This window comes from Pecten maximus, chromosome 4 (assembly GCF_902652985.1).
Source record: "Pecten maximus chromosome 4, xPecMax1.1, whole genome shotgun sequence".
Taxonomy (NCBI): Eukaryota; Metazoa; Mollusca; class Bivalvia; order Pectinida; family Pectinidae; genus Pecten; species Pecten maximus.
In genome coordinates, this window is record NC_047018.1 from 30,615,295 (window position 1) to 30,629,559 (window position 14,265).

Consider the following 14,265-nt stretch of genomic DNA (forward strand, 5'->3'; position numbering starts at 1 on the left):
GTCCATTTTCAAAACAATATTGTGACCGTTCTGATAAAGATATCGAAAAACTAAACAGACGGTTTTCTTCAGGAAACATTTATCTACTTATATGTGCATTGTATATGTTTCTGGATTTTTTTTTCGAATATTGAGAGCGGTTTAAACAGAAACTCTTAGTCAAAATGACGATTTTGGTGTGTTTGGCCCCAGATATCTCCATAACTAGATTTTTCCCAGACATACCGAATATGTCAGGACGTAGATCACACCGAGTTTTACAAGTGTGGATAGTTTTTATCAAAATGTATCGAGCCGTTTTCTTTGCGCCCAAAGTGCGACTATATGCTGCTAAGTAGGCAGAATTAGCCGTATCTACATTACGTTCCGTAAGGAACGATAACTCAGTTATCGCCTCCTTACTGCACTTCATTCCATACATATATCCTTTTCTTGATTGGTTTTATTGATAAATATGTGTTTTTTCAGAAAGGAATTTCATAACTTCAATGAGTGACTTCATCTCTTGATAAAATGTAATCATATACAAACAACTTGTGATAACTTTACTAACCTCAGCTCCAGCACATTCTAAAATATCTGAAAAGAGAGAATACAACTTGATGACCGGTCAACATAACACTGATACATGTATGTATTAAGTGTTTCTACACCTAGCTTTTAGACCAAACTCTTCAGAATTTGTCTTTAATATAATCCAGTTTACATAGGGTGACCTTCTACAGCATTTCTCTTGTAATAAATAACAATTATAGTAAATCAATGTTCTTTTCAACAAGACAAGAAATTTTGGATATTTGTGAGATGGAAATAAAATGTCAATGCCAAAATTGCAACTACAGGAAAAGCGTAAGTATATTGCACATACTACTTCCAACACTTGTTTAAAACATGCTAGACATCTATTTTACCATACAATATGTTGACAAGTTCATCTCAGAAGGACTGACCTTTCATCTGTGTGGGATCTGGTCGGACGGACTTGGTGACATGGACACGGTAGCCAAGCAAAACACTGGCTTGACTAGCACGTTCTATTGATCGCTGGAGGGAGAACTTGTACTGTTTCTCTGTGGCCGTGTCCTTCACTAGGTAGGGTGTAACATCTGTAGAAAGTAGAAGTTAGACTTTTCTTAGTTCACTGATTATGTTTCATCACTTTTTGCAGCAATTAAATTTCCGATCTGAAAGTCATTCATGTGTGCTTTATTTGCAAATAATTAATATAATACAGGTATTAACAGTCAAACAAACAGAGTGAAGGAATTATTCTAGAACTTATGTCTTGGAATGTTAGATCATGACTTTGGTCAAGAAAAAACTACTACTTGCTCGACAGGCCAGTGTAAAATCATCTATCAAATATAAACATATGTAAATGCTTTTTGCAATAGTATGAAAAAGATTTACATTAATCATGCTATAAATTATCAGTATGATGTTATACAAAGGGATGAACCGACAATCACATCTTTCTCAACTGAAGTGTTGGAGAATGATAAACTATATGTAAACCTCATTCCTCTGTCTTACCCTGTACAAATGTGCGAGCCTGTCTGTGTTACCCTGTATAAATGTGCGAGCCTGTCTGTGTTACCCTGTATAAATGAGCGAGCCTGTCTGTGTTACTCTGTATAAATGTGCGAGCCTGTCTGTGTTACTCTGTATAAATGTGTCAGCCTGTCTGTGTTACTCTGTATAAATGTGTCAGCCTGTCTGTGTTACCCTGTATAAATGTGCCAACCTGTCTGTGTTACCCTGTATAAATGTGCCAGCCTGTCTGTGTTACCCTGTATAAATGTGCCAGCCTGTCTGTGTTACCCTGTATAAATGTGCCAGCCTGTCTGTCTTACCCTGTATAAATGTGCCAGCCTGTCTGTGTTACCCTGTATAAATGTGCCAGCCTGTCTGTGTTACCCTGTATAAATGTGCCAGCCTGTCTGTGTTACCCTGTACAGTGTATAAATGTGCCAGCCTGTCTGTGTTACCCTGTACAGTGTATAAATGTGCCAGCCTGTCTGTGTTACCCTGTATAAATGTACCAGCCTGTCTGTGTTACCCTGTATAAATGTGTCAGCCTGTCTGTGTCACCCTGTATAAATGTGCCAGCCTGTCTGTGTTACTCTGTATAAATGCGACAGCCTGTCTGTCTTACCCTGTATAAATATGACAGCCTGTCTGTGTTACCCTGTATAAATGTGCCAGCCTGTCTGTGTTACCCTGTATAAATGTGCCAGCCTGTCTGTGTTACCCTGTATAAATGTACCAGCCTGTCTGTGTTACCCTGTATAAATGTGCCAGCCTGTCTGTCTTACCGTGTATAAATGTGCCAGCCTGTCTGTGTTACCCTGTATAAATGTGCCAGCCTGTCTGTGTTACCCTGTATAAATGTGCCAGCCTGTCTGTGTTACCCTGTATAAATGTGCCAACCTGTCTGTGTTACTCTGTATAAATGTGTCAGCCTGTCTGTCTTCCCATGTATAAATGTGCCAGCCTGTCTGTCTTACCCTGTACAGTGTATAAATGTGCCAGCCTGTCTGTGTTACCCTGTATAAATGTGCCAGCCTGTCTGTGTTACTCTGTATAAATGTGCCAGCCTGTCTGTGTTACTCTGTATAAATATGCCAGCCTGTCTGTCTTACCCTGTACAGTGTATAAATGTGCCAGCCTGTCTGTGTTACTCTGTATAAATGTGTCGGCCTGTCTGTGTTACCCTGTATAAATGTACCAGCCTGTCTGTCTTACCGTGTATAAATGTGCCAGCCTGTCTGTGTTACCCTGTATAAATGTGACAGCCTGTCTGTGTTACCCTGTATAAATATGACAGCCTGTCTGTGTTACCCTGTATAAATGTGTCAGCCTGTCTGTGTCACCCTGTATAAATGTGCCAGCCTGTCTGTCTTACTCTATATAAATGTGCCAGCCTGTCTGTGTTACCCTGTATAAATGTGCCAGCCTGTCTGTGTTACCCTATATAAATGTGCCAGCCTGTCTGTGTTACTCTGTATAAATGCGACAGCCTGTCTGTCTTACCCTGTATAAATATGACAGCCTGTCTGTGTTACCCTGTATAAATGTGCCAGCCTGTCTGTGTTACCCTGTATAAATGTGCCAGCCTGTCTGTGTTACCCTGTATAAATGTACCAGCCTGTCTGTGTTACCCTGTATAAATGTGCCAGCCTGTCTGTCTTACCGTGTATAAATGTGCCAGCCTGTCTGTGTTACCCTGTATAAATGTGCCAGCCTGTCTGTGTTACCCTGTATAAATGTGCCAGCCTGTCTGTGTTACACTGTATAAATGTGCCAGCCTGTCTGTCTTACCCTGTACAGTGTATAACTGTGCCAGCCTGTCTGTGTTACCCTGTATAAATGTGCCAGCCTGTCTGTGTTACTCTGTATAAATGTGTCGGCCTGTCTGTGTTACCCTGTATAAATGTACCAGCCTGTCTGTCTTACCGTGTATAAATGTGCCAGCCTGTCTGTGTTACCCTGTATAAATGTGACAGCCTGTCTGTGTTACCCTGTATAAATATGACAGCCTGTCTGTGTTACCCTGTATAAATGTGTCAGCCTGTCTGTGTCACCCTGTATAAATGTGCCAGCCTGTCTGTGTTACTCTGTATAAATGCGACAGCCTGTCTGTCTTACCCTGTATAAATATGACAGCCTGTCTGTGTTACCCTGTATAAATGTGCCAGCCTGTCTGTGTTACCCTGTATAAATGTGCCAGCCTGTCTGTCTTACCCTGTACAGTGTATAAATGTGCCAGCCTGTCTGTGTTACTCTGTATAAATGTGTCGGCCTGTCTGTGTTACCCTGTATAAATGTACCAGCCTGTCTGTCTTACCGTGTATAAATGTGCCAGCCTGTCTGTGTTACCCTGTATAAATGTGACAGCCTGTCTGTGTTACCCTGTATAAATATGACAGCCTGTCTGTGTTACCCTGTATAAATGTGTCAGCCTGTCTGTGTCACCCTGTATAAATGTGCCAGCCTGTCTGTCTTACTCTATATAAATGTGCCAGCCTGTCTGTGTTACCCTGTATAAATGTGCCAGCCTGTCTGTGTTACCCTATATAAATGTGCCAGCCTGTCTGTGTTACTCTGTATAAATGCGACAGCCTGTCTGTCTTACCCTGTATAAATATGACAGCCTGTCTGTGTTACCCTGTATAAATGTGCCAGCCTGTCTGTGTTACCCTGTATAAATGTGCCAGCCTGTCTGTGTTACCCTGTATAAATGTACCAGCCTGTCTGTGTTACCCTGTATAAATGTGCCAGCCTGTCTGTCTTACCGTGTATAAATGTGCCAGCCTGTCTGTGTTACCCTGTATAAATGTGCCAGCCTGTCTGTGTTACCCTGTATAAATGTGCCAGCCTGTCTGTGTTACACTGTATAAATGTGCCAGCCTGTCTGTCTTACCCTGTACAGTGTATAACTGTGCCAGCCTGTCTGTGTTACCCTGTATAAATGTGCCAGCCTGTCTGTGTTACTCTGTATAAATGTGTCGGCCTGTCTGTGTTACCCTGTATAAATGTACCAGCCTGTCTGTCTTACCGTGTATAAATGTGCCAGCCTGTCTGTGTTACCCTGTATAAATGTGACAGCCTGTCTGTGTTACCCTGTATAAATATGACAGCCTGTCTGTGTTACCCTGTATAAATGTGTCAGCCTGTCTGTGTCACCCTGTATAAATGTGCCAGCCTGTCTGTGTTACTCTGTATAAATGCGACAGCCTGTCTGTCTTACCCTGTATAAATATGACAGCCTGTCTGTGTTACCCTGTATAAATGTGCCAGCCTGTCTGTGTTACCCTGTATAAATGTGCCAGCCTGTCTGTGTTACCCTGTATAAATGTACCAGCCTGTCTGTGTTACCCTGTATAAATGTGCCAGCCTGTCTGTCTTACCGTGTATAAATGTGCCAGCCTGTCTGTGTTACCCTGTATAAATGTGCCAGCCTGTCTGTGTTACCCTGTATAAATGTGCCAGCCTGTCTGTGTTACCCTGTATAAATGTGCCAACCTGTCTGTGTTACCCTGTATAAATGTGCCAGCCTGTCTGTGTTACACTGTATAAATGTGCCAGCCTGTCTGTCTTACCCTGTACAGTGTATAACTGTGCCAGCCTGTCTGTCTTACCCTGTATAAATGTGCCAGCCTGTCTGTGTTACTCTGTATAAATGTGCCAGCCTGTCTGTGTTACTCTGTATAAATGTGCCAGCCTGTCTGTCTTACCCTGTACAGTGTATAAATGTGCCAGCCTGTCTGTGTTACTCTGTATAAATGTGTCGGCCTGTCTGTGTTACCCTGTATAAATGTACCAGCCTGTCTGTCTTACCGTGTATAAATGTGCCAGCCTGTCTGTGTTACCCTGTAGAAATATGACAGCCTGTCTGTGTTACCTGTATAAATGTGCCAGCCTGTCTGTGTTACCCTGTATAAATGTGCCAGCCTGTCTGTTACCCTGTATAAATGTGCCAGCCTGTCTGTGTTACCCTGTATAAATATGCCAGCCTGTCTGTGTTACCGTGTATAAATGTGACAGCCTGTCTGTGTTACCGTGTATAAATGTGCCAGCCTGTCTGTCTTACTCTGTATAAATGTGCCAGCCTGTCTGTCTTACTCTGTATAAATGTGTCGGCCTGTCTGTGTTACCCTGTATAAATGTACCAGCCTGTCTGTCTTACCGTGTATAAATGTGCCAGCCTGTCTGTGTTACCCTGTATAAATATGACAGCCTGTCTGTGTTACCCTGTATAAATGTGTCAGCCTGTCTGTGTCACCCTGTATAAATGTGCCAGCCTGTCTGTGTTACTCTGTATAAATGCGACAGCCTGTCTGTCTTACCCTGTATAAATATGACAGCCTGTCTGTGTTACCCTGTATAAATGTGCCAGCCTGTCTGTGTTACCCTGTATAAATGTGCCAGCCTGTCTGTGTTACCCTGTATAAATGTACCAGCCTGTCTGTGTTACCCTGTATAAATGTGCCAGCCTGTCTGTGTTACCCTGTATAAATGTGCCAGCCTGTCTGTGTTACCCTGTACAGTGTATAAATGTGCCAGCCTGTCTGTGTTACCCTGTATAAATGTGCCAGCCTGTCTGTGTTACCCTGTATAAATGTGCCAACCTGTCTGTGTTACCCTGTATAAATGTGCCAGCCTGTCTGTGTTACACTGTATAAATGTGCCAGCCTGTCTGTCTTACCCTGTACAGTGTATAAATGTGCCAGCCTGTCTGTGTTACCCTGTATAAATATGCCAGCCTGTCTGTGTTACTCTGTATAAATGTGCCAGCCTGTCTGTCTTACCCTGTACAGTGTATAAATGTGCCAGCCTGTCTGTGTTACTCTGTATAAATGTGTCGGCCTGTCTGTGTTACCCTGTATAAATGTACCAGCCTGTCTGTCTTACCGTGTATAAATGTGCCAGCCTGTCTGTGTTACCCTGTATAAATGTGACAGCCTGTCTGTGTTACCCTGTATAAATATGACAGCCTGTCTGTGTTACCCTGTATAAATGTGCCAGCCTGTCTGTGTTACACTGTATAAATGTGCCAGCCTGTCTGTCTTACCCTGTACAGTGTATAAATGTGCCAGCCTGTCTGTGTTACCCTGTATAAATATGCCAGCCTGTCTGTGTTACTCTGTATAAATGTGCCAGCCTGTCTGTCTTACCCTGTACAGTGTATAAATGTGCCAGCCTGTCTGTGTTACTCTGTATAAATGTGTCGGCCTGTCTGTGTTACCCTGTATAAATGTACCAGCCTGTCTGTCTTACCGTGTATAAATGTGCCAGCCTGTCTGTGTTACCCTGTATAAATGTGACAGCCTGTCTGTGTTACCCTGTATAAATATGACAGCCTGTCTGTGTTACCCTGTATAAATGTGCCAGCCTGTCTGTGTTACCCTGTATAAATGTGCCAGCCTGTCTGTGTTACCCTGTATAAATGTGACAGCCTGTCTGTGTTACCCTGTATAAATATGACAGCCTGTCTGTCTTACCGTGTATAAATGTGCCAGCCTGTCTGTGTTACCCTGTATAAATGTGTCAGCCTGTCTGTGTTACCCTGTATAAATATGCCAGCCTGTCTGTCTTACCGTGTATAAATGTGCCAGCCTGTCTGTGTTACCCTGTATAAATGTGACAGCCTGTCTTTGTTACCGTGTATAAATATGACAGCCTGTCTGTCTTACCGTATATAAATGTGCCAGCCTGTCTGTGTTACCGTGTATAAATGTGCCAGCCTGTCTGTCTTACTCTGTATAAATGTGCCAGCCTGTCTGTCTTACCCTGTATAAATATGCCAGCCTGTCTGTCTTACTCTGTATGAATATGCCAGCCTGTCTGTCTTACCCTGTATAAATATGCCAGCCTGTTTACTACTGCTAAGCCAGGTTGGCTGGACAATGGGAATTCCTCGAGACAGGCAACAGAGTAGCTTGACTGTTCGTCGTACCTGTGTGGAGAGGAAACAGGGTTAGTCGCATATTATTTATTAATAAATGCAAACAGATATGTGCTGTAAGATTGAAAATAATCCTTTAATAAGATTATAAACACAAATATTATGGATTTATTCATAGGATAACAAAGCGATTATGTGATAAACAAGCATGCTGAGTATTGGTAAAGCTATACGTGTCCCCTAATGGCCCCGCTAAAAATAGTGACAGTGACACTGACCTTGACCCAAAAACCTGAAACTCAATGTTGATCTGTAGCTACTCATATTGAAGTAATATAGCAACTTTCACCAGTATACCTTGAAGTATAACCTAGAAAAGTGCAGAAAACTGAGTGGACTGACTGACAAACAAACAAAGAGGAAACCTGTTGTCCCCCAAGTTCCACCAGAAGGGACTAATAATTTGCACACGATTTAAAGTTGAACCCTGGACTAAGTGTAACTTTCTCCTTGGAGGCATGGATCTGCTTGTAATGTGACTTGTTACTATACAAATATCTGACATACTTTCCTTAAACATGATGGTTTCAGAATCACTTCCTTAAGAAGATTTGAATTGAAATGGTTGGTAAATGTAATGATTAAGATTACACATACTGTACAAGGTGTCATTAAGTCAGATTTTAGGTAGTATTGATTACCTTGTCAGTGACTAAGTGGGTCATTAAGTCAGATTTTAGGTAGTATTGATTACCTTGTCAGTGACTAAGTGGGTCATTAAGTCAGATTTTAGGTAGTATTGATTACCTTGTCAGTGACTAAGTGGGTCATTAAGTCAGATTTTAGGTAGTATTGATTACCTTGTCAGTGACTAAGTGGGTCATAAAGTCAGATTTTAGGTAGTATTGATTACCTTGTCAGTGACTAAGTGGGTCATTAAGTCAGATTTTAGGAAGTATTGATTACCTTGTCAGTGACTAAGTGGGTCATTAGGTCAGATTTTAGGTAGTATTGATTACCTTGTCAGTGACTAAGTGGGTCATTAAGTCAGATTTTAGGTAGTATTGATTACCTTGTCAGTGACTAAGTGGGTCATTAAGTCAGATTTTAGGTAGTATTGATTACCTTGTCAGTGACTAAGTGGGTACAATCATGGATAGAAGTCACCATCTCACCACCAAGATCCTTCACCGTCTGAAATATGATACAACTTTTCAGAAATAAGGTTTAAAACAATTAAGAACAGAAACAAACTGACATGAACTCATGTGGTTACATTAGACAAGCTTAGGATTGGCGGAAGAAGACAGTAAATCTTGTTAAATTGGTGAGGATTTACTCGGACAATATGCCTAAATACAGTCAAACTTCGATGTTTCGAAGTTCAAGGGACTAACAGAAAAACTTTGAAACAGCGGGACTTCGAATTATTCATGGTTGACAATATATATAGATTTTTGTTTTCTTGATAATGACCATAGCTGTTAATGTTACATTTACTTGGTGTATTCATGTTGATCGTCGCCTGTCAGGCTCACATTGAAAAGTTTAGTTAATTTACCCCAAACCCATAAAAATACTTTTCATCAATTATACCTAAGCACTTTTTAATCAAACAAACTATGTATCTCTTACAAAACACTTAAATCCCGTCTAATGGATAAAGCAAAAGTACAATGCACACTTACGTTAACGTTTTTCTGCTAAAGACATGTGTGTTTACATTATGTGCATATAAAATACGGAATGCCAATCAGTTGGGGAATGCATGATTGAATGACAAATAACCGATTTACATGGATATTTATGTATAAGTTTGAAACGTGACACTTTAAATATGAGTGAAGACATCGCTAATTGTTTTTGTTTAAAATTGATCCGCTTGTTTTACTGTTCCGTAAAATTTACTCACCAACCGCTGATTTCAATGGCGGCGGAGATCATCAAAGATGACTAGAATCTATCGGTATGGTATATCGGAGTGATTAAATGCCATGGCTTCTAAATACCCCATTTATCTATCAATTGGGTCTGATTATTAATTAACTCCATGATTGGGAGTGACAACACACGCTATCGTTATCTCTATTGTCAGTCAGGGCATTTGTGGGAGAGGTGTGAAATCTTGCCGCGGGGTCACGACAAACACTTGTCCAGTGGTCAGTACAGGTAATTTTTTTGTTCGAATCATGAGATGTCAATTACCTATAATATCATAGCTAACGGGCCATGAAAAAAGTTTGATACATCAAAAACTTCGAAAAATTCGAATCATACATAGGTTCGTTAGTAGCGTTATATAGTGAGGAAATTCGGGACCAAGCAAAAAGTTCGATACAGCGAGAAATTTGAATCAATGAAGTTCGAATCATCGAGGTTTGACTGTAATTTCAAACAAGGATACAAACAGGTCTGCATGTACTTGACCATGTACATGACAGTTCACCCCCCCCATCATATTTTTGAAAATGGTGACGTTGAATTTAATTATGAACATGTCAACCCAATACAAATCTACATGATATACCAGGATTACACTCGGGTATTTTATTTCTAGATTTTCAGATAATCTCTGGTAACTGAAAATAATAGAAAAAGGGACACTGTAATTAGCATTTGGCACAGATCTAGAGATAAGGAGACATTCGGCCAACAGATGGAAAAGCAATCAAATGAAAATCAGAATCATTTGACATAAGCATTCCAAACAAAGCTTGAAATACAAATGTCAACTGGAGTTATTAATTATTAATTCATATACCTTCTGGCCTTGTTCATCCTCCATCCCTGTAAACATGACGCGTGGTTTGGGATCCATGGACTTTCGTCTCAGAGACGGTGAGTCCACAGCCAAAACATTCTGTTTAGACTGGACGGGTGTCCCTGGATCTGCTTTATCTTTAACCTTCTTGGCAGGTGTTTCAATCACGTCCTATAAGTTACAAACACAAACACAATAGAAAGGTATTCCATATTTTTCTTTTATGTTAATCTAATTAGTAAGAGTAAAATATCTCTCCCAACTTTTTATCAACATGAAATAACTTTTTAAAATCAAATAGCCCAAAATGAACAAACAAAACCCAGTTCCCGAATAATTTGCAGTGATGTGTAGGAAATCTTGGTAAAACTTCCAGGTGTGAATATAGAATCATACTTCAACCTTCACATTAAATGCTTTTACTATTTCCATGGACAGATGCCTCTGGTTTAGCTCACGTTAATCAAGGCATCCATTAGACCCATGAGAGTATGTTTTTGACTCCCCAGAATTAGATGTCTATTTGACATGTTTTGACCCTTCAGATTTCTGAGAAATGTTAGTTGATTTCTGAAATTGCTAAAATTCAAAAGTCAAATGGATGCCCTGATAAGTGCAATTTTCTATAAACAGGTAACTTATTTTCTTTATATCCGACCTTTAAATCAACCTGATGAATAAAATTCATTAATAATATTTCTTCTGCTTAGACTATTCATCCTGATGTCTTAATTAATGGACTTTCCAAAAAAGATGAAAAATAACTATTTATACCTGGTCCTGACTGTGTCCGCGTTTACCCCGAGATGTAGTCTTTCCTTTCCGACTTGAACTTGCTACAGAATCATCCTCTCCCTGATCGGTATCACTAATGGAAGTGTCAGTTTTCCTACCCTTTCCTTTTCTGACAACACTTGAATTATTTTCCTCACTACATTTTGTAACACTTACATCCTCTTTTGAATTTGATGCTTTGCCCCTACTTTTAGTCCTATTTTTAGTTTGTTCAAAGTTACTTTCCTTTTCAGCATGTTCCTCCTTGGAATCTTTACTATTAAAAACATTGACTTCCTTGATCTTACTTGCACGTTTAGTTTTAGTCTGTCGCGAGGTAGAAGCCTCACTTTCTGCCTCTTCTGTTTCTTCACTATCTGCTGATACACTGTCTCCTTTTAGTTTACCCTTACCTCTACTACTCCGACCCTCAATTCCACTGTCCACACTAGTCACCTCTATTTTCTGTTTACCACGTCCACGAGATCTCCTCTCCGACACACCACTCATATTAGCCAAATCTGTAGCTGATATTTCCTCAGTCTCTACAGAATCCTTCTGGGAGGGTTCTTCCACTTTTTTCCCTCTACTTCCTCGTCTAGGTTTAGGAGGCTCAGCTGTTTCTTTTGCAGTAACTGTCTCCTCCTCGACTACCAACTGTTTAGATTTTCTTCCTCTTCCAGTTGTCTTTCCCTTCTTTTCCTCCTCCTCCTGGTCATCCTTCTCAGGGACAACCTCTGTTAATGATACTTGTTCCAGAGATGTTCCTTTTTTGTTTGACCTACCACCTACAGTCCTACCAGTTTTCTCCTGAACAGGTTCCACATTGTTGATAATGTTGGTGACCTGTTTGGAGCGTTTCCCTCTAGACGTTGATCCTGCTGTACTATCTACTGTATTTTCAATAGAGTCCTTCATTTCATTATTTTTCTTACTTCCCTGTTTTGGAGTGGGAATAACCTTTTCCGACTTTTCTGCTTCCTCTACAGTGTCTGACTTTTGTTTAACTTTCTCCTCCACTAGTGTTAACTTTGACCTTTTACCCCTTCCTCTTGTAGGAACATTTATCTCCTCAACTGCTTCTTTCTCTTTTACCTCATCTCCAGAAGTTTGTGAAGATCTCCGTCCTCTAGAGGTTGTCCTATCTCTTTCTATCACTTCATTAGCTGTCGGACTTTCCTCCCTTGATTGGATTTCCACAGGTGCATGTCTAGATTTCCTTCCTCTAAAAGTCTTTCCTTTAACTTCTTCCTCTTTATCCAACGAAGAGTCATCATTTTGCACTAAATTATCCAGATTGGATTTAGTGCTAGCAGGCTCCAATGCCTCAGCTTCCTTTCTTTTACTCCCTACCCTAACAAGCTTAGTAGCTTTCTCCTTATTTTCACCACTTCCTCCAGCCTGGATTGACCTCCGTCCCCTACCTCTTCCCTTGACCTCATCCGCAGGAGTTTCCATCTTTGATTCTACACTATCATGGTCTGTTGTTAACTGCCCAACCTCATTTTCACTTTCTTTAACATTTTGGAGAGTATTTTCCTCATTTTTTTCTTTGAACTTTGAATTTCTTCCCTTGCCTTTATCTTTTTTCAAATTAACATCATTTTCCTCTTTTTGTTTCATATACTTGTCATCTGATGCTGATTTTCTTCCCTGAGTTTTACCTTCGACCTTTGGCTCATCATTCAGCTTGACCCCAGTTGACCTTCTCCCACCCCTTCTCACTGCAGTGGTTGTCTCTGCCTCTACTTCATGTTCCTTTTTTCCAAGTTTTTTAGTATCCTCCATTTCCAGCTTTCCTTTCTTTATATTCTTTCCATTATTTTTCCCTGAACCAATATTGTCTGAATTTGAGGCAGGAAGTGACCTTCGACCTTTAGCTGATGTGCTAGCAACTCCTTTTTCTTCAACTGCAATGGCAGGTAATGACCTGCGGCCTCTTGTCACGTTTTTCTTCGGTTTTTCTTCTGCAGTTGCAAGTTTTGACCTTGTAGCGGTGTTACCAGTAGATGGACCAGCTTTTTCATTCTCATCACCAATTGTTGATTCTGAAGACTGGCTCTAAACAAGTAAAATATTGCTTAAGTAGTTGTGCATGATTGCATTGCTTCATACATTCTGTGTATATTTATTAACATTGTTACCTTGACCTTTCATCATACGACAATAATGCTGTCCTCATATACTATCTACTATTAAAAGGTTTATGATTGAATTTTCTTTCGTTAAACCACAGGTGTCTGCTTCTGGTTAGTATTTATAGCAAAAAATATTAACCCTTAAAGGTGTAACACTCAAAAAGTCGGAAGTGGGGGGGGTCGAGCTTCGATTCACCTTCAATCTGACTAAAATATCAAATACAAACAAACTTTATAAGTACCTTGGTTTAGAATCCTTAAATATCAATGCTTGTTATTCCTTTGTCATGTGACAATGATTTAAGATGAGAAAATGATCAAAAGTGGTCACGATAGCTGATGATGCATCAACTGTGGAATGGAAGTAGAGCGGTTTGCAAGGGGCAATTTGATTGGTTGACAGCTCTGTAAACAATACTAACTATAATTGTCGTCCAATCAATAGCCTATTTCCGTTCCACAGTCGATGCATCGTCTGATCTTTTAGTGTTACACCTTGTTGATATAATAGGAGTAGGAGCTAATTCCCCTCCCCCCCCCAAAAAAACACCTGTGGTTAAACCTCAATAAATACCACAGTAATTCTCCCAATAAGTTTGCTACCCTCTTTTAATGCTAATCACCACATACGTCAATCACCACATACGTCAAAATTTATATGCCCTAAATTGGTGTGTAACTTCCATCAATATTATCACCATTTATGAAGGATTTCACATTTGGTATATGGAAATATCAGTTTTGAAAATTTTGTGCATGAAATGCATATTTTACAAAACAAATAATAGCTGATACCAAAAACAAATGCATGTTAGCAATTTATATTAGGAACTGCACGCTAATCTAACATACAAGAATTTATTATTTACAGTAAGTGCATTAGTGTAGTGAAATCCTCAATCTTGATTCACCATATATTATGCTTATTGATATACATTGTCTTATTATTGAATTCTTTTCAATGAATGAACATATATAAAGTGATTATGTGTGCCTCAATATATTTCCAAAATTTCTACTAAAATTATTAACTGTTAGATAAAATACATGGGTAATAGACATTTAAAGGTATCGCCATAACACTCACTTGCTATGCCAACTATGTTCAATTTTAGCAAGTCTATGATAATTTTTGACCTTATATAATAGGATAATGATCTCTTAAATAAAGATGGTGATTCTCT

At 39.9% G+C, this 14,265-nt stretch overlaps 1 protein-coding gene across 1 annotated transcript in view; it reads right to left on the reverse strand.

The window, feature by feature from the left end:
* The window catches only part of LOC117325805 (mediator of DNA damage checkpoint protein 1-like), a 33,657-nt gene that overhangs the window by 8,134 nt on the left and 11,258 nt on the right, over positions 1–14,265 (reverse strand). Inside the window, exons 18-23 of the mRNA XM_033882285.1 lie at positions 10,944–13,004; positions 10,170–10,340; positions 8,534–8,602; positions 7,357–7,459; positions 951–1,106; positions 554–579 (exon numbers count right to left, since the gene is read on the reverse strand). Of these exons, the coding sequence (XP_033738176.1) occupies positions 554–579; positions 951–1,106; positions 7,357–7,459; positions 8,534–8,602; positions 10,170–10,340; positions 10,944–13,004 (2,586 nt within the window). The remainder of the gene's footprint in view (positions 1–553; positions 580–950; positions 1,107–7,356; positions 7,460–8,533; positions 8,603–10,169; positions 10,341–10,943; positions 13,005–14,265) is intronic.